Source organism: Lithobates pipiens, unplaced genomic scaffold, assembly GCF_037356315.1.
Source record: "Lithobates pipiens isolate NorthernLeopardFrog02 unplaced genomic scaffold, aLitPip1_a1.2 Scaffold_27, whole genome shotgun sequence".
Classification (NCBI taxonomy): Eukaryota; Metazoa; Chordata; class Amphibia; order Anura; family Ranidae; genus Lithobates; species Lithobates pipiens.
Window position 1 is genome coordinate 80,544,149 of NW_027507788.1, and position 21,415 is coordinate 80,565,563.

At 44.7% G+C, this 21,415-nt stretch overlaps 1 protein-coding gene across 3 annotated transcripts in view; it reads right to left on the reverse strand.

Moving 5' to 3' along the window:
• The window catches only part of LOC143933940 (carnitine O-palmitoyltransferase 1, liver isoform-like), a 203,607-nt gene that overhangs the window by 108,351 nt on the left and 73,841 nt on the right, over positions 1-21,415 (reverse strand). For all 3 annotated transcript variants that reach the window (XM_077457117.1, XM_077457118.1, XM_077457116.1), the window contains exon 2: positions 3,311-3,474. In XM_077457117.1, the coding sequence (XP_077313243.1) occupies positions 3,311-3,451 (141 nt within the window). In that variant the 5' untranslated portion in view covers positions 3,452-3,474. The remainder of the gene's footprint in view (positions 1-3,310; positions 3,475-21,415) is intronic.

Genomic DNA, 21,415 nt, shown 5'->3' on the forward strand with positions numbered 1-21,415 from the left:
CCCCCGAATCGACCCCCCCCCAGGGAATGCCCAGCTGCTCCCCCCACTGAAGCAGGGAGAGCCGTACTTACCAGTCCTGAAGAGCTGGGAGACATTCCGTGGTAGCCAACTCCTGCGGAATTACAGGGAAAGTTACTGGCCCGGTATACTGTGATCTAGACATCTGTAGCCCGGTCATATGTGTACCCTGGAGCATTAAAGCTCACCGACCACCTCTGGAGCATGAGGTATGTCGTGGCCTGTTGAGCCGTAGCTGCGGCCTGCTCACGCTCTATGGCCGGACTGGGGAGGACTACAAGGATTTCATTAACCAGCCTGTTACCCAGTCGGCAGTTGATAGAAGATCTCAGAATCGCTCACATTGCGCAAAAAGCAACAAACCTGCAGTAAAAACCTGGACCGAGAGGCTCGCAGGGTTTCCTAGGTAATTCTCCTTGCTAGGCAAAATAAAAACTGACGCTGCTAGGAGCAGTTGGAAGGGTTGATAGCACGGGGCCCACCCTCCTGGGGTGGGAATAAAGTTCTGTGTATTGTGTAACAAATTTTGCCTAGTTTCTCCTAATGGCAGGCTATACAACCCATTTAGTTACAGAGAGGAGCTGTGTCGTCGGTGAATAAGAGAAAAGTCAATTTTGTATGGGTGCAACATGCAATTTTTAAAGCGATGAAGTGCAAAATCACAAAAAAGTGCTCTGGTCAGGAAGGGGGTAAAATCTTCCTGGGCTAAAGCGAATAAAAAAGATAATAAAAAACTCTGTACTGTAGATTGTTGAATATCTGATTGCCTGTGGGGCTCCTGCACAAAGATTGTGATTGACAGCCACTGTGCATGTTCCCCTGTAATGAGAGGAGGGTTGTGTGTCCCCTCCAGTCAGGCTCAGAATTCTTCTCCCTGAGCTATGCAGTGTGCAGATCCCTGATCCCTGCTTTGTGCTGCTGAGGGATGCTGACAGATTCTGCGTAAATTCAGAGTTTTACAATACTGTACAGCAGTGGTCTTCAAACTGTGGCCCTTTGCTTGCCTTTATCTGGGCCTTGGGGTACTATTCCACCAACTGATACCAATGATGGAGCACCAGTCCCCCTACTGACACCATCACTGGGGCACTATTCTTCCCAATTAAAAAAAACAAAAAAACAAACACAACAACGAAGAGGCATTGATGCCGGGCCACAGTCCAGCCCCCTTAAAGGCTTAAGGATAGTAAACTGGCCCTTTGCTTAGAAAGTAGTTTGGAAACCCCTACTCTACAGGACACATGGCTGAAGATAAAAACGGTTGGGTTACCTTGCGGGCACACTCCTGAGTCCAGCATTCGGTGTCCATAGCCACCAAATGTTTGATTCAGCCCCTACCCCTGCATCATTGGATTCGATTGACAGCATCATGAGTAAGGCCGAAACAACCAATCGATTAATCGACAACTAATCGATTTTATAATCGATTACTATTTTCATAATCGATTAATCAGCCAGTAACATAATGGGGTTAAAAAAATATATAAAAATAAAATGAGCCCTTTAGAGAACAAAAAAAAGCAACGATTATTTGCTCTTTTTGTACTATGGGCTAATTTTTTATTTTTTTTAACCCCATGTTGTTACTAAACATCTTAGGCCTGGTTTACAACTATGTGTTTTTTTGGTGCTTTTTGCATAAACGCACTACAGTTAATTTCATGTTCACATCTATGCTTTTGTTCAGCTGCTGCGTATTTGGAAAGGGTCAAGGACTGTTTTCAATGCAAAACTGTGCTTTTTTGGGTCAATAGACTTCAACGGAGAAGCTGCAGAAAAGCATGTTTACCTGCACAAAAAAAAACAAAAAAAAAAACACCATAAAAAAAAAATATGTAAAAACGCAAACTGCAGCAAAATCACGTGCGTCAAAAAATCAAAACAGAGCAAAAAGCACTGCAGAAACTGATCAAAAGCAAACTGCATAGGTGTGTACCGAGTCTTATGCTGGCCACATGGATACATTTTCAGACGAGAATATTCAGGCAAAAAATCTTTGTACATTTGCTAAATGAAATAACGTTTTAAATTTTCACTTGCTTTTAACATTCTGTTTCAAAAACTAATGTCATTTCTGAATAAAAACCACATACACTGTCTGAATGATATTTACCAGATTCAACCTCTAATAGCATATACAGTTATCTCTTCTGTCCGTTATTCTCAGAGTGGATTAAAGAATAAATTTTTTTTTAGGCCTGTGGAAATTAAAGATTAATTCCTCGATTAATCGTTAATTTTGTTTGATCAAATCAAAATTCTTTGATCAGTACTCATCTCTCCGCCGGTTTCTCTGTCTTCAGGGAGTTCCAGAGGAGATCCAGTGACGTAGTAGTTTGTGTTTGAACACAAAAATTAAATCTTATACTTAAGCGGTGAGCACTTAGATCTTTTCTCTCTACCCATGACCTGGAGTCCTTGCTGAGATTTAAGGAGACGTGAGAAAAGTTTATGGTCCGTGTTAACCCTTTTGATACCCGCTTGCATGACCACCTGTTTGCACAGGGGTCCATGCCATAAGGTGAGAGTGATTAGTTAGACCGGAGGTGGAGGGATCGTCATGCTACTGTGGAAAGAAAAATTACTTACGTCAGTGCTACAGTTTGAATTTAAAACATATTTGTGTGAATTGTGAAGTTAAGTCATGGATTGTGAACTAGTGTTGGGTGATTGTATATAGTGTATACCACATTTACCACTGAATAATGCAGAGCTGCAATGCAAGAAGATCAGCTAAAAGTAGTTGGATCTGTATGTGCGTTATAATTAAATCGAAATTAGTTGATCGATTAAAAGAAAATTGATCAAACCCGAAAATTTTAATCAATAACAGACCTAATTTTTTTTTAAACTTTACATATTAACTAAATTATACACCACACTTTAAGGTTATTAACCGATTAATCGAAATAGATCGGCCAACTAATCATTAATGAAAATAATAATTTGTTGCAGCCTTGATCGCGAGCCAATGGCTGCGCTATCAATCTATCCAATCAAGAGCCGAGAACCCCCTGCAGAGAGACAGCATGTTCCCACTGGGTCAAGTTCCAGGGCTAAGGAAAGTAAAATGGGGGGGGGGGGGGGCTGTCACTGTCAGGTGTTCTTTCAGCTTAATGCATAGGATGCATTAAGCTGAAAAAACACAAAGGTTTACAACCCCTTTAAGCCTAAGAACTTTATTATCAAATCAGGTTCCCTGGCAAGACATGCTATGACTGCTTAGTTTTAAAATTGCACAAATAAAGATGCTGGAACAGACACAGCACAAAAATCATGCCACATTGCTTACCCTGAGGCGAGCTAGCTTCTTCTTCCAGGATCGGAGCCCAGAGATGTATACCTGTTTAAGAGCCTCATGGCTTAATCGAAGGTCAATCCCTTCTGGTGTAACTGTAAACTGGAATGCCACAGCCTGGTGGGCTTCTGCCATTGTGGTAGTTCTTCAGTCCAAAGCTATTGTAAACAAAAAAAAAAGAAAACTGTAATGAAATAAAGTATCATAAAACCCTGAGCTTTTATATCAGCTAGTTGTAAAAAAGATTTATGCTCAAAACACAAAAAGGAAACTGCAGTGGTTATTCAGGGGTGGGTCACACCAGATGCAGTCCAGTGAATTTTTATTCTGCCTCAAAAACACACAAAACATAATAATAAAAAAAAAAAAAAACGCCTGGACAGTGTTCAAAATTGATTCAAATGAACCTAATTCATACCAGTGCAGTGCCTTCCAGTCTAATCAACAAAATTAGAACATGTTGCATTTTTTCTGTGTGGAACGTATCTGGAATGTGGCAAAATGCATCAAAAACGCAACAGTTTTTGAAAATTTCTTAGTGGCAAATCCTATACCCTGGCTAACATATACCATCCCTAACGAGGACCAAAATAACTGATACCATTCAATATCTCCATAACCTAATGGACTTTGCTGAAGGAATGAGCCTTCTCGCTTCAATAGTGTCCTTAATCCTGCACTGGATACTTCATCAGGCAGAAGCTCCATTTCATACGCCCAAATTAATAGATTAAAAGAGATTTCTTGTTCAACATAACTTGGATATTTGGTGCATTTTCCACCCTACAGACAGGGATTATTCGTGCTACTCTACAGCTCATAACTCCTACTCCCGCATTGATTTTTTTCCTGGTAAGCCATTATGCCTTGACATACCAACCTCAGAGTAGGATCAGTAACATTGTTGTCCGACCATGCGCTGGTGTATTTGTCCCTTTTCCTACCTGATTTTCCTGGTCACGACTGGACACAGAGATTGAACGACTCACTGTTGCAAGACGACATATGCTCGACAGAAACTCGCACCACTATTTCCAATTTCATTTCTGACCATGGCAATGACAATAGCTCTGTCCTGATCCAGTGGGAGGCATTAAAAAATGTGCTATGCGGGGTCTAACAAACATGACTCTAGACTTAAACAAACCCATCTTGCCCAGATACAAGAGTTGTCACTTCGTATTGCTGACCTGGAATGGTCCCATAAACTAAACCAATCTTCAACCACACAACTTGCCTTATCGGATGCTAGGCTTGGATTACTGCACCTATTCGAGCAGAAGACTTTGTCCATAAAAGGGAAAAAAACATCTCAATTATATGCCCCTACTGCGGACGATTCATACGAGTCTTAAAGTGGTTGTAAACTCTTACAAACCACTTTGACCTGCAGGTAAGCCTAGATTCGAATCTGTCTCCTCACACAGAGACAGCGTGTGAGGAGAGAGATTCTGTGAGTTATCTATAAGAGTGCCCAATACTGATTTTAGTGCCATCTGTGCCCGCCAGTGCCCATCTGTAACCCCCCAGTGCCATCGGTGCACCGCCAGTGCCCACCTGTACCAATCGGTGCCCATCTGTACCATCTGTGCCACCTCAGCAGTGCCCATCTGCCGCCTCATCAGTGCACATCTGTGCAATAAATCTGCACATCTGTGCAATAAATCAATGCACATCTGTGCCGACCCATCAGCGCCCATCTGTGCCACCTCAACAGCGCCCATCTGTGCAATCAGTGCCCATCTGTGCCACCGCATCAGTGCCCATCTGTGCCACCTCTGTGCTACTTCATCAGTACACATCTGTGCCGCCTCATCCGTGCACATCTGTGCCGCCTCATCCGTGCACATCTGTGCGATCAGTGCCCATCTGTGTTGCCTCATCAGTGCACATCAGTGCCACCTCATCAGTGCAGTCTCATCAACACCAGCAACCATGTCTAAAAAAAGAGTCTTTTCCGCTGAGGAGGCATACCAAATTCTTTCCACTGCCAATGAGAGCAACGGGGAGCTCTCTTCTTCAGATTCTCTTTCAAATTCAGATTCTGAAGCTGACATAAATCATGAGCCAGTCCTCAGTAGTGAAACACTGACTGAATCTGAGGAGGGAGATATCCAACCCATCAAACGAAGGCGTTCTAGTGAGGCAGTGCCGTCCAAAAGCACCGAAGTGCAGTCCACCAGCACCACAGCGCCTCGGCAAGAAAGGCCAAGTACCAATGGGGTGTCATCTCAGCCCCAAAGGGTTAGGAGCCATGCCGGTCTTCCCTATGCCCTTCAGAACCCCTTGTGGCTTCCTCCCAATTCAGAAGAGGCCAATGTTCCCCCTTTCACTGCCCATCCAGGAGTCCAGGTGGACACGGAAAATTTTACCCCAATACATTTTTTTAATTTTTACGGAGGATATGTTGGCGTCAACTGTGGCCCAGTGCAACCTGTATGCACAACAATTTATTTTACAAAATCGGACATCTTATTATGCCCGTCCCTACGAATGGAGAGACCTAACAGTGGAGGAGTTCAAGGTTTTTTTAGACCTCACATTTAACATGGGACTCAACAAAAAAATAAAATTGTGTACCTATTGGTCAACCCACCCCCTCCACCACACACCGCTCTTCTCCGCGGTAATGCCCAGAACTAGGTATCTGATGATCATGAGGTTCCTACATTTCAGCGACAATACCCAGTGCCTTCCACGAAATGACCCAAATTACGACAGGCTTTACAAAATTCGTCCAATAATTAATTATTTTTCAGAAACATTCCCCAAATTGTTTACCCCGGACCAACACATGTGTGGATGAGTCCCTTATTAAATTTAGCGGCAGGCTTAAAATGAAGCAATTTATGCCCAGCAAAAGAGCCCGCTATGGGGTGAAGGTCTACAAATTATGCGACCGAGCCACAGGGTACACATATTCATAGTGTACAAAGGGAAGGACACCCAGCTGCAGCCCCCTAATTGTCCGGACTACTTGGGATCCAGCGGGAAAGTTGTTTGGGACCTCATATACCCCCTACTGGATAAAGGCTACCACCTGTATGTAGACAACTTCTACACATCTCTGCCCCTGTTCCACAACCTTTACCGGAAGAAGACGCTAGCATGTGGCACTGTAAAAAGGAATCGGAAGGGCTTTCCTCAAAGTCTTGTGAATAAGAAGCTGCAAAAAGGAGAAACCGCAAGTCTGTGAAAAAAGGAGATTCTGGCAGTGAAGTGGAGGGACAGAAGGGATGTATATATGTTGTCTTCTATCCACAATGATACGTTCGTGGAAATCCCCAGAAGGAATGGCCCCGTAAAAAAAAACAAAATGCATTTATGAATATAATTTGTTCATGGGGGGAGTCGACTTCAACGACCAAATGATGGAACCATACCTTGCCACAAGACGGACATACCATTGGTACAAAAAAGTAGCAATTTTTTTTTCTCAATTGGCCATTTACAATTCCTATGTCATTTACCGCAACTCCACCCAAAACCCCAAACGCTTCTTTGGCTACCAGGAGGAAGTTTTCACTGCCCTTATTTTCCTGAACGGCCCACCAGAAAATATCCGATCAGATGTTGTTTGGCGCTCGGAGAGTCGACTCTTTCCCGATAAAATCCCTCCCAAACCAACAGGCCAAAGACGTCAAAAAAGATGTAAGGTGTGTACCAGAGCAGGAGTCAGAAAAGACATTATTGTGCACAATGTCCTTCCCAACCAGGTCTCTGCATAGGTGACTTGTTTTCACCGTTACCATACTTCAATAAATCTTTAGTGAAGAATGGTAAACATAATCCTCAGTTCCTGCCTTCATACACCTTCACACCCCTTATGCCACTGCCTGCTCTGTAACTGACGCTGGCTTGATATTCGACCACTCTTATGCCTGCCGATTCTGTACATACCGCTGCCTGATCTGGAACTGACCTTGGACTGTTTGACCACGATATTTGCCTGCCTCTTGGACTGATCTTGTATTCTGCAACTGGACTAGTGGGATTCAACACGGGGTCTCACATATGTGAGGGGCTCCAGTATAGTTTTTCTGGATGAAGAAAACAATTTTCTTTGTTTTCTTATTCCTAGATTAGGGTTCTGGATACTCGGAGGCTTCAAAGAGATTTGGGTGGGAGAAGCCTCTACCCCATCCCCATTCTGTCCTGAATGAGGCTCTACTTCTGTCTGCTGCCTGTAGGACTTCCTGCCGTCATGCCGCACTGACCACACAACATGGACCTGCCTACTACCAGGACCAATATTTTTGGCACTGCTGACAATATCCGACTCTGGACTGTATATGGACAGTATCCCTGCCTGCTGCCTAAAAAACTGTGTTCGCTGTTGCTGACCAAGTCCCTGCCTGCTGCCTGGACCAGTGATATCCTCCTGTGGACAACTGCGCTTCTAAAACCACAGGTAATCTTTTCTTTACCCTTTGCTCAGCATAATGTATTTGGGGGTGTAATTCTTGGTATGTGCAGGCTATGTGTCCCTGGAAGGCCAGACTGTGTTCCTTGCATGTTGCGCCTCTGTATGTGGCCAGGCAGTGTAAACGTCTCACACATGTGGTATTGCCATACTTAGGAGGAGTAGTAGAATGTATTTTGGGGTGTTATTTTTGCTATGTAAATGCTATGTGTTGGAAATATCTTATAAACGGACAACTTTGTGTAAAAAAAAAAAAAAAAAAAAAAAAAAAAGAAGTGTTTCTTTTTTTTTCCACATTTTCCAAAAACTTCTGGAAAAAGATGAACCATTCAAAAGACTCATTATGCCTCATAGATTATACGTTGGGGTGTTAGCTTTCCAAAATGGGGTAATTTTCTGGACGTTTCCATTGTCCTGGTGTTCCAGGGCCTTCAAAACTGTAATAGGCGATTGAGAAATGAAATGTGTAATTTATGCTTCTAGAATGCCTGAAGGTGCTACATCAATATTAGGCCTCTGTATGTGGTCAGGCTGTGTAAAAGTCTCACATGTGGCATCGTTCTACTCAGGAGGAGTAGGAGGATGTATTTTGGGGTGTTATTTGTGGTATGCACATTCCGTGTGGGAGAAAAGCTATTTACAATGACAATTTTGTGAAAAGAAAAGAAAAAAATAAAATAAAAAAATCTTAATTTTGCAAAGAATTGTGGGAAAAAATGACAACTTCAAATAACTCACCATGCCTCTTACTAAATACATTGGAATGTCTACTTTCCAAAAAGGGGTCATTTGGGGGGCATTTGTACTTTCCTGGCTTGTTAGGGTCTCAAGAATTGAGATAGGCCTTAGTACATCAGATGTGATCTTTTTTTGCAAATCTTTGTGATTTGCACCATAGCTTGTAGACTCTATAATTTTCACACAGATCATATAATATGCAATAATTTGGGTTATTTTTACCAAAGATGTGTAGTAGTATAAATTGTGGCCAAAATTTATGAAGAAAAATTGCTAATGTGCAAAATTTTATCACAGAAATGAAGAAAAATTCATATTTTTTTTCAAAATTTTCTGTCTTTTTTTCATTTATAGCGCAGAAAAAAAAAGAAAAAACAAGAGGTGATCAAATATCACCAAAAGAAAGCTCTATTGGTATGAAGAAAAGGACAAAGGACAAAATCATTTGGTTACAGTGTTGCATGACTGAGCAATTGTCAATGTGTGAGAGCACTAAAAACTGAAAATTGGTCTGGGCAGGAGGGTAGTTTAAGTGCCCAGTAAGCAAGTGGTTAAAACCTCTTATGGTACATTTTAGGATGTACCATTCTTTCTCTTTGTTCTCCTTTATTTCCCTTTTCTCTCTCTCTATCCTAATTTCTTGTTTTTTTCCCCCCATCCCTCTAGCCCTTTTTTTTTTTTTTTTTTTTACCCCTTATCCTCTATTTTTTTTTTCTTTGTTCCTCCCCCGCTTTCCTCTCCCTTCTATGTATTGTCTATTTTTATTCCTTCTCTTACTCTTTGGTGGGGGGGAAGACGAGTGGCAGTTCTGGTGGGAACTGTAGTGGGGACTTTTAATGGCAACTATAATCACAGGTAGTGTTACTCACTGTGTCTCCGACTTTGTGGCGTCTTGTAGCATTGACAACTATACCGATTGTACAAGCTGCTGACACATACAAGTTTGGAAGTCGTTTGGAGAGGAATCCTATGCTTAATGTTTTTATTGTTTGGTGCGCTGGAAGCACCTAAAATATGTACCCCGATGTTATGCGTTTTCTAAATACATTTTTAAAACTAGCGATAATGCACTATCCAGCCTCTTGTTTTAAACTGAGGACAACTTCTCTAGATTTTCCTGTGGGATCCTGCGGAGTCAGTTACACATAGAGCCCAGGAGTGGTTCAACCGCTTATGCGGACCAAATTTAAGTGTGCAGTCACACTGTTGGAGGTGAGCGCATTCACACGGGGGGGGAGCATGTGTGTGAAGTCACCCTCTTCTGATCAGGATTATCACTAGAGTCATCTTTTGGACATTAACAAGTAGAATACCCCAATTTGTCTCCGTTGATTGATGTAAACTGGGAAAGAAAAAAAAAAAAAAAAAAAGATACCGTAATCTTTTTTGGACACTTGTTTTATTAAAGTGGAATTCCACCCACTTTTCAAATTCCCCGGCATCCTCTGCAGCTCTTTTACCTTAAACATATATATACATATACACACACACACACACACACACACTAAGGCTGGGTTCACACTGCTGCGGGGGGAGATCCGGATGTGATTCGCACCGCAAATCACATCCAATCTCCGTAGCGATGCGAGTACAGCCATACAGATAGTATGGCTGAATTCGCATCGCTCCCGCAGCAAACTCGCACGGGACCCTTTTTTTGGTCCGCAACAGAATCGGATCGCATGGGGGTTCACACCATGCGATCCGATTCCTGTGCGAGTCGGCAGATCGCACTGCGATATGCGGACGGATCTGGGGGTGTCATTAACATATCATTGACACTCCCAGCCGTCCGCATAGGGCAGTGTGAACTGCCGGCGGGAGTAATGCGATGCGGGAAAACGCCGCGGATTCGCGGCGTTCCCCCATCGCAGCGGTGTGAACCCGGCCTTAATCACACATGGGTGCATAATATCGATTTGTATAATAATAAAATTTATATATATATATATATATATATATATATATATATATATATATATATATATATATATATATATATATATATATATATATATATATATATATATATATATATATATATATATATATATATATATATATATATATATATATATATATATATATATATATATATATATATATATATATATATATATAGTGTGGGGAGTAACAATGGCAACACGCCTGGTTGCCCTCATTTAAAATGGCACCGGCCACCACCTTGCATTGCGTCATTTCCGCTTTTGAAATAACGCGATGCTATGGCCCAATGACGCCTATTGCCTCCTGGGATTGATGACAAACATATCCTAGGAGCCATACTGGAAATGGAGATATATATATATATATATATATTCAAAAGCGGAAATGACGCAATGCAAGGTGGTGGCCGGTGCCATTTTAAATGAGGGCAACCAGGCGTGTTGCCATTGTTACTCCCCACACTCTACTGACAGTGTCACACACTGAGCGGCTCTGGGCTCAGTGTGTGAAACTGATTTGCAGTGAAGGTCCGCCAGACTTTCCAAACGAGCGTATCTGCCCACACACAACCGGACTTTTCCGGTGGACAATTCGCCGGACTTTTGAAATGAACGGACTTGCCCACACATGGATTAAAGTCCGTTCATTTTGAATGTGGCTGCAGGTAAACGGGACCCCCCACCCCCACCCCAAAGCACCTTGTCCCCATGTTGATGAGGGCCTCTTCCCGACAACACTGGCCGTTGGGCTCTGTGGGCGGGGGGCTTATCAGAATCTGGGAGCCCCCTTTAATAAGTATGGGGTACATTGTACCCCTATCCCTTCACCTGGGGAGAAACCCCCCCCCCCCCCCCACACACACACAGGTTTTTAAAATACTTATCAGACTGCTCCGGGGGTCTTCTCTTCTGTCTTTGGGGATCTTCTTGCCGGACTCCTCCGCTATCTTCTGCTAGCTCTTTTACTCTCCTTAGTCGCCGCCGCCCGGGGGTCTTCTTCCGACTTCAGGGGTCTTCTTGCCGGGCCTCCACTTTCTTCTTCCAGCTCTTTACCATAATGCTGGGGACGAGTTATGTGGTGACTTATACAGGGATAAGGAGCGGGGTTACCGGGTGATGTCACATGGTGACCCCACTCCTTATGATGTCACCGTCCCAGCATCCTCCGGGACTGTGATATCACCTGGTGACCCCACCCCTTGCCCCTATACAAGTCGCCGCACATCACGTCCCCAGCATTACGGCCGGAGAGAGCGTTGTGTCATCGCAAGAAGAGAAGAAGCAGCAGAAGAAGCAGAAGGCGGTGGCGACAGAAGACCAGGCCAACGCTAGTAAAAAAGCTGGAAGAAGAAAGCAGAGGCCCGGCAAGAACCGAAGAGCGGGACAAAAACCCCCCGAAGAGCGGTGGCGAAGGAGAAAGCCGGGTTCCTCCGCTAGTAAAAGAGCTAGCAGAGGATAGCGGAGGAGTCCGGCGAGACGACCCCCGGAGCTGTCTAATAATGAATTTTAAAAACCTGTGTTGTGTTTTTTTTCTGCACTTTTTTCCCCCCCTAGGTGAATGGGTAGGTATACTCATTCACATGGGGTAGGGGGCCAGAATCTGGGGACCCCCTTATTAAAGGGGGCTCCCGGATTATGATAAGCCCCCCGCCTGCAGACCCCGACAACCAACGGCCAGGGTTGTCGGGAAGAGGCCATTGTCCTCATCACCATGGGGACAAGGTGCTTTGGGGTGTGGGGGTGCTCGCTCATCCCCACTCCCTTTCCTGACCGGCCGGGCTGCGTGCTCGGATAAGGGTCTGCTATGGACTTTGGGGGGACCCCCACGCCGTTTTTTTCGGCATTGGGGCATCCCTTTAAATCCATACCAGGTCACGGGGCTAGCGAGGTGTCAATCTCCCCGATGGAGGCGGCGACATTGACTTCTTTCGCTAGTTCCGTCTACCTGGAGCCACATTCAAAATTAAGGGACTTTACTTCGTGTGTGGGCAAGTCCGTTCATTTCAAAAGTCCGGCGGACTAGCACACAGACGGGCGGATTGACAACTGAGAGTCAAAACTTCCAAGTCCGCCGGACTTTTGGGAAGAAAAAGTTCGCCGGAGCCCACACACGGGCGGATAATCCGATCGTGTGTACACGGCATAAGAAACCAGCGTGATGTCGGGGGTGGGCGGGACCCAGCCAAGCAGCTGTCAAATGCCAACAACCAATGGGAAGGGACCTGGGCAGGCCGCTACGTGTATGTGGCCGCGCCCATTCAACCACTTAAACCCCCTTCCTAACCAGACCAAATTTTCAGCTTTTGGTGCTCTCACACTTTGAATGACAATTACTCAGTCATGCAACACTGTACCCATACGAAACGTTTGTCCTTTTTTTCACACAAATAGAGCTTTCTTTTGGTGGTATTTAATCACTGCTGGGTTTTTTATTTTTTTGTGCTATAAATCAAAAAAAAAAAAAAAAAGACAGAAAATTCGTTTAAAAAAAAAAATAAAATTCTGTTTGTTAAAATTTATTGCAGAGGATTGACGAAGTATTGCACAGTGTAGGGATGCACCGAAATTTCGGCCGCCGAAACATATCGGCCGAAAAATGGCCTTTTCGGCATTTTGCCAAAAGAGAATTCTTGCCGATAATGGCGCCGAAAATCACGCATGCGCAGCAGCGGTGGAAGAAACTTCGGATGACATCACTCGTTCTGTGGGCGGCTTGCATGTTCCTCGCGGATAAGACGCCGCACTCTTAAGCATGTTCCCTGCTGAGACGCTGGCACCTTCCCCGCGGATGCTCCTCGTGCTTGTGAGACACTGCTGGGACCCGAGAGACAGCTTCATAGAGGGCTGCACATAGCATACTGAAGTACAAGAGTGGGCACTGTCCCTCCTGGATGGCTACCATTACTACTATTCGCCGGTGAGCAATGCATTTCCTTTTTTGCCTTAAACTGACAAACAATCCAACTAATTTATTTTACTATACTACTGAAACGGTCATAGCAGTCAAACAACATGTATTACTTACGCCTTTGTGCCTTGCAGTATGGTATTAAATATGTCCGTTTGTCTGTCTGTCTGCACTACAGTACATCTGACTTGTAGCAAAAAAAAAAAAAAAAAGCGTTATATAAAACTGAGTTGAAATGGAATGGCATGCTATTTATTCTGTAGTACTAGTATACTATAAAATGTATGCCCTTGTTGTCATTGAATTTGTCATTTTGGTATAGTATAGCACACGATTTTTTAAAACATGACAGTACGCAATATTATATACATTATATTTAATAACTATATATTATATATTTTATTGTCTACTGTCATGTTTCAACAAATCATGTATAACTTGGTTAATACTACGCTGACAAATTGAATGACAACAAGCGGATGAAGTTATAGTATATTATACTGCAGAATACTGCTCAAAAAAATTAAATATAGCATGCAATTGCAATTTGCATGCAAGCAATCCATTCCATTTGCAATGAAATTTAACCACCTCAGTACAGTGCAGTTACACCCCCTTCCTGACCAGACCAATTTTCAGCTTTCAGCGCTCTCACACTTTGAATGACAATTACTCAGTCATCCAACACAGTATCCATATGAAACTTGCGTCCTTTTTTCCACACAAATAGAGCTTTCTTTTAGTGGTATTTAATCACTAGTGGGTTTTTTATTTTTTGTGCTATAAATAAAATAAAACGTAAATTTTGTGAAAAAAATGCTTTTTTCTTCGTTTCTGTCATAAATTTTTGCTAATTAGTAATTTTTCTTCATAAATTTTGGCCAAAATTTATACTGCTACATATCTTTGGTAAAAATAACCCACATTAGTATATATTATTTGGTCTTTGTGAAAGTTATAGAGTCTACAATCTATGGTGCCAATCACTGAAAATTCATCACTTCTGATCAGGCCTTCAGTACATCAGGTGTATCTCATTTCTTGAGACACTAACTAGTCAGGAAAGTACAAATACCCCCCAAATGACCCCTTTTTACAAAGTAGACATCCCAAGGTATTAAGTAAGTAGCATGGTGAGTTTTTTTAAGTTGTCATTTTTTCCCACAATTCTTTGCAAAATGAAGATTTTTTATTTTTTTTTATTTTTTTTTACTAAATTGTCATATTATCAGGTTATTTCTCACACACAGCATATGTATACAACAAATTACCCCCCAAAATACATTCTGCTACTCTTCCCGAGTACGGCGATACCACATGTGTGAGACTTTTACACAGCCTGGCCACATACAGAGCACCAACATCGATGTAGTACCTTCAGACGTTCTACGAGCAAAAATGACGCATCTCATTTCTCAACCACCTATTACACTTTTGAAGGCCCTGAAGTACCAGGACAATGGAATTTCCCATAAAATCACCCCATTTTGGAAAGCTAACACCCCAACGTATAATCTGCGAGGCATAATGAGTCTTTTGAATGGTTAATTTTTTTCCAGAAGTTTTTGGAATATGTGGAAAAAAATTAAAACGCATTTTTTTTTACACAAAATTGTCAATTTATAAGATATTTCTAACACATAGCATGTATATAGCAAAAATTACACCCCAAAATACATTCTGCTACTCTTCCCGAGTACGGCGATACCACGTGTGTGAGACTTTTACACAGCCTGGCCACATACAGAGCACCAACATTGATGTAGTACCTTCAGACGTTCTACGAGCAAAAATTACGCATCTCATTTCTCAACCACCTATTACACTTTTGAAGGCCCTGGAGTACCAGTACAATGGAATTTCCCATAAAATTACCCCATTTTGGAAAGCAAACACCCCAACGTATAATCTGTGAGGCATAATGAGTCTTTTGAACGGTTCATTTTTTTCCAGAAGTTTTTGGAATATGTGGAAAAAAATTAAAAAGCATTTTTTTTTTTACACAAAATTGTCAATTTATAAGATATTTCTAACACATAACATGTATATAGCAAAAATTACACCCCAAAATACATTCTGCTACTCCTCCCGAGTATGGCGATACCACATGTGTAGGACTTTTACACAGCCTGGCCACATAGATGGGCCAAACATTGAAGTAGTACGTTCAGGCGTTCTAGGAGCATAAATGACACATCTTATTTCATTCCTACCCATCACACTTTTGAAGGTCCTGGACCACCAGGACAGTGAAATTACCCACAAAATGACCCCATTTTGGAAAGTAAACACCCCAACGTATATTCTATGAGACATGGACTGCAAATAGGTACTCGGGTACTCAGGTGGACTGTGACAGGTACTCGGGTACTCAGATGGACTGGAACAGGTACTCGGGTACTCAGATGGACTGGAACAGGTACTCGGGTACTCTGATGGACTGGAACAGGTACTCGGGTACTCTGATGGCCTGGTGACAGGTACTCGGGTACTCTGATGGCCTGGTGACAGGTACTCGGGTACTCTGATGGCCTGGTGACAGGTACTCGGGTACTCTGATGGCCTGGTGACAGGTACTCGGGTACTCTGATGGCCTGGTGACAGGTACTCGGGTACTCTGATGGCCTGGTGACAGGTACTCGGGTACTCTGATGGCCTGGTGACAGGTACTCGGGTACTCTGATGGCCTGGTGACAGGTACTCGGGTACTCTGATGGCCTGGTGACAGGTACTCGGGTACTCTGATGGCCTGGTGACAGGTACTCGGTACTCTGATGGCCTGGTGACAGGTACTCGGTACTCTAATGGACTGTGACAGGTACTCGGTACTCTAATGGACTGTGACAGGTACTCGGTACTCTAATGGACTGTGACAGGTACTCTGGTACCCTGATGGGCCGTGACAGGTACTCGGGTATCCTGATGGGCCGTGACAGGTACTCGGGTACCCTGATGGGCCGTGACAGGTACTCGGGTACTCTGATGTGCCGGGACAGGTACTCAGGTACTCTGATGGGCTGGGACAGGTACTCAGGTACTCTGATGGGCTGGGACAGGTACTCGGGTACTCAGATGGGCCGGGACAGGTACTCGGGTACTCAGATGGGCTGGGACAGGTACTCAGGTACTCTGATGGGCTGGGACAGGTACTCTGATGGGCTGGGACAGGTACTCTGATGGGCTGGGACAGGTACTCTGATGGGCTGGGACAGGTACTCTGATGGGCTGGGACAGGTACTCTGATGGGCTGGGACAGGTACTCTGATGGGCTGGGACAGGTACTCTGATGGGCTGGGACAGGTACTCTGATGGGCTGGGACAGGTACTCTGATGGGCTGGGACAGGTACTCTGATGGGCTGGGACAGGTACTCTGATGGGCTGGGACAGGTACTCTGATGGGCTGGGACAGGTACTCTGATGGGCTGGGACAGGTACTCTGATGGGCTGGGACAGGTACTCTGATGGGCTGGGACAGGTACTCTGATGGGCTGGGACAGGTACTCTGGTACTCTGATGAGCTGGGACAGGTACTCGGGTACTCTGATGGGCTGGGACAGGTACTCGGGTACTCTGATGGGCTGGGACAGGTACTCGGGTACTCTGATGGGCTGGGACAGGTACTCGGGTACTCTGATGGGCTGGGACAGGTACTCGGGTACTCTGATGGGCTGGGACAGGTACTCGGGTACTCTGATGGGCTGGGACAGGTACTCTGATGGGCTGGGACAGGTACTCGGGTACTCTGACGGGCTGGGACAGGTACTCGGGTACTCTGATGGGCTGGGACAGGTACTCGGATACTCTGATGGGCTGGGACAGGTACTCGGATACTCTGATGGGCTGGGACAGGTACTCGGATACTCTGATGGGCTGGGACAGGTACTCAAATACTCTGATGGACTGTGACAGGTACTCTGATGGACTGTGATTGACAGGTACTATGAGGGGTGGTGACAGGTCCTCTTTATTGGGGGGGGGGGGGGCAATCAGTATGTTTGGTGTACACTGTATGCGGTAACGAGATGTTACCGCAATCTCCTCCTCACACACGATCGGTGTGTGAGGAGGAGAACCCGGTAACATCCCGTTACCGCGGTTTGTTTACATTTTAGTGATCGGCTGTGAAAGGATCACAGCCGATCACGTGGGTAAACAGCCAGCCAATGGCTGTTTACCAGTGTCGGTGACGAGCAGTGTTCCCGGGGAACACGCCGCCACCGACGTGCACGCGCAGCGCGCTCGCGATCGCGCGCATGCGCCGTGCACGTAGGGGGTGTGACCATCTGTGATCGGCCGTGACTTCATCACGGCCGATCACGTGGTAAACAGCCATAACGAATGGCTGTTCACCCCCTTCGGTGGCGAGCGGTGTCTCCGTGACACGCCGCCACCGAAGAAACAGGGATGCGCGCGCACGATCGCGCGCATCCCTGTTTAAACGGGAGGCCGTCATATGACGGCCTCCCGCCACAATAGCTGCGCCGCCTGGCCGTCATTTGACGGCCGGCGGTCAGCAACTAGTTAAACAGTGCAATTATTATTATCTTTTTGGTACAAGTCAGATGTACTGCAGTGCAGACATTATTAACCACTTGCCGACCGCCGCACGACGATGTACGTCGACAGAATGGCACGGGCAGGCATAAGGGCTTACATGTACGTCCTTGCCTGCCCGCGGGTCGGGGGCCCGATCGGGCAGGCAAGACCAATTCCTTTACCATGTTGTTGTAAATGAGTAAATGAATTGGCATTGAACTGTGCTATTGGACAACTGGAACATACAACATAGTATGACTACCAGTATGTTCCAGTTGTCTAGTTGTGCCATACTGCCATTAGTTGCTTGTTCATTGTAGTAGTTCTACAGTTTTTTGCACTTCTTCAATTTAAGAGATCTCCAGTTTTAGTACTGTACACACACATCATACATAGTTTGTTGTCGTTGGGCCAAACTATGTCTCTCCCTGAGCTTTCAGCCCGCTGCATGTGCAAAACTGCATGTCCTGTATCTGTGGCTGTCTACATATTCCAGTACTATACACTATACCACACTGTTCCAGATATGGGCAGAGACTTCCAGAAACGACTAGTCTACATTGCTTGAGCACCGCTGCTGTAGACCAGACTGTAGGCTGTGTTCCAGGATGTCTCCGCTCATACCCGGGGGCCGGAAAACAGTGTGGTCTACTGTATGACTGTGTATGTAACCCGCAGGTACAACATACACTTTTATCGCACATGCAGCCGCTGACACCTTAGGGAGAGAGAACTGAATTACTACTAGTTGTTCCGATTTAAGTTGAAAATTAATAAAGTCTAAGACTTTAAGTCTTCTTAAACTTAGTCATTTTATTTTTATATTATTTCATTTTATTTTTATATTATTTCATTTTTTTTATTTATTTTGTAGTTCAATGTGAACTGACTGCAGTCTTGACAGAGCGATCACATGGTAAAGGGCCACTATAAGCTATCATCCGTGGTCACGGATGTTCCCGGGTGCGCACGGGAGCAAGATTGTGGGAGGACGTCCCATGGAAGTCCACCCAGAATAAGCCGACCACGCTGTAGCCATATTTCAGCTATGGCCTGGTCAGCATGTGGTTAAGCAGCCCAATCATTGGCTAGCGTTTGATAGCTGCATGGCCCCACCCACCCCCGACATCACGCTGACAGCTGGTCTCTGCATTCAGTTACATACAGTGCAACTGAAACTTACAAAATCGGCTCAGTGTGAAACTGCCAGTGTCAGCCAGTGTCAACCAGTGACACCCACCAGTGCCACCTGACAAAAAAAAAAAAAATGGCTTAATATATCGGCCGCAAACAAACATCGGCATTATATCGGCTATTGGCTGTCCCGATTTATAAATATCGGCATCGGCCAGAGAAAAACCCATCAGTCGACCTCTAATTGTTACCTTAGTATCCTAAGCAAGGAGATCGGTGGCGGTGGAGGATAAGTGCGGCATCGTATATTTTAGACAAGAGAAGAGTGATGTGATGGGGCAATGTTAGAACAGTGGTAGCTTGATGTGATGGGGGCAATACGTTTCGATGCGTTGTGCTGGGATGATTCGATGTGCTGGGGACATTGAGCTGCGATGTGCTGGGGGCAATGCGCTTTGATGCGATGTGCTGTGGGTGATGGGATTCAATGCGATGGAGCGATGCAATGTATTGGGGGCAATGCAATATGATGTGCTGGGGCGATGCAATCTGATGGGGGCAATGAGAAGTGCGGATGAGATGTGAGATGGGGGTGGTAATAATTGTGCAGACATGGGGGGCGGTGTGGTAATTTCTGTATTTCTTGTTGCACAAGCAGTATATTTCCTGGTTCCTGGAGGGTGGGGAGGTTTGCATAGCTAAGGGGCAGCAACTTCCTGACACTGCCATTGCTATGGAAACCTGACGTGAAACATATTACACTGCTTGTGCGAGATCTGAAAGGCTGAGATCCAGGAAGAAATACGGTCTGGCTTCAGATGCCCACGGTCTGCTGCAAGTTTATAAAGTTACATAATGCTGTAATAAAAACGGACCTTAGTTTACAGACCAACTTTACTAAAATACATTAAGCTTGTGTATGACAGGGTTATTTTTATTTAAAATTTATATTTTGGCCGGAACACTGCTTTAAAGTGGTTGTAAACCCTTACAAACCACTGACCTACAGGTAAGCCCAGATTAACCTCCCTGGTGGTATGATTCAGTCTGGAATAAGGTGCTGAAAGCGGTACAATTATTTTGCATGGAAATCTGGCGTTTTATTTTGTAGTCCTGTAATTCTTAGGAATAACGCTCTTAAATCTGTTCAAACCAGAGTCAGACACCCCGGGTATGATAAAGTTTATAATATAATAAAGAATAATAAAACTGTGAATCGAGCGGAGGACAGCTCGATCACACAGCGCGGCGGACATCGCTGGATCCAGGGGACAAGGTGAGTAACTCTCCCTGTGTCCTCCCCTGCATCGAGCGATGCGATCCCAAGTCTGGCTCGGGGTTACCGCTCCTGTAATTAAAATCCCAACCCGAGCCAGACTCGGGATTACCGCTAGGGGGGGTTAAGGCTTACCAAGGTCCAAGCAATATCTCCTAAACCTATATGGTTTAGGAGATATTTGCCCGAAAACGGGCACCGCTGTCAGCGGCGTGCAGGCGCACTGAGCGCGGCATTCTCAGCGACGGAGCTGCCGCGCGTGTCGGCACCCGTGTGCATGCGCGGGAGTGACGGCATCACGGCTTCGCCAAATGACAGCGGCGGAGCTGCGAGACCCCACCAACAAGATGGATGCGGCGGACTACAAGGGACAGCGGCGACTTCGCTGGCTCCTGTGTCAGGTAAGCGACACATAATGGGCTACTATGCGATGCATAGTAGTCCATTATGCTTTGCCTCTGCAGGGAATGAAAGAGGAAGTAAACTCATCAGGGTTTACTTCCTCTTTAAAGGAATGATACTATACATTTTTCACTGTGAGCTTGCTTGTTACACACTTTTTTTATATTCATAGTTGCATTTTTTAGCAATATTGATTTCCATTGTTTATGGCACTATTTATGCATTTGTAAGGTTCAGCATTTGCATTTTTTGTATATATGTTTTCACAGATTATGGGATTGTGATTAATGCTTAGCAGCTGTGAATATGCACTGTGTGTCACAGTCACTGCGTCCGCTACCACACCATACATGGGGAGGACGGGCTTTTGGGAAATACGCCGGCCAGCTTTTCTGTCTGTTCCTATCCGAAGCAATTGATACAGCTTGTGTTCGTAAGTGCAATTTGAATGTATTTAATAACATGTTTTAATGATTTTACACTATGGGAGGCTTCCCTTCTTTTTGAGTCATCATAGCAATATACACAATAGAAGCATGAAGTCTGGGAGTCCTTAAACATGGTCTAGATGGTCCGTTCCAGGGTGATCTATAGTTCCTGATTAATCCTAAGGATGTGGAAGGAATAAATGTAAACGTTCCCCATTGTTTGCCGTCTGGTGAGCACATATACATCTCGGTGGTCGGGCATCTCCTTTTCACCTGTACATGTATGAAACACCGTGATGTTATATTA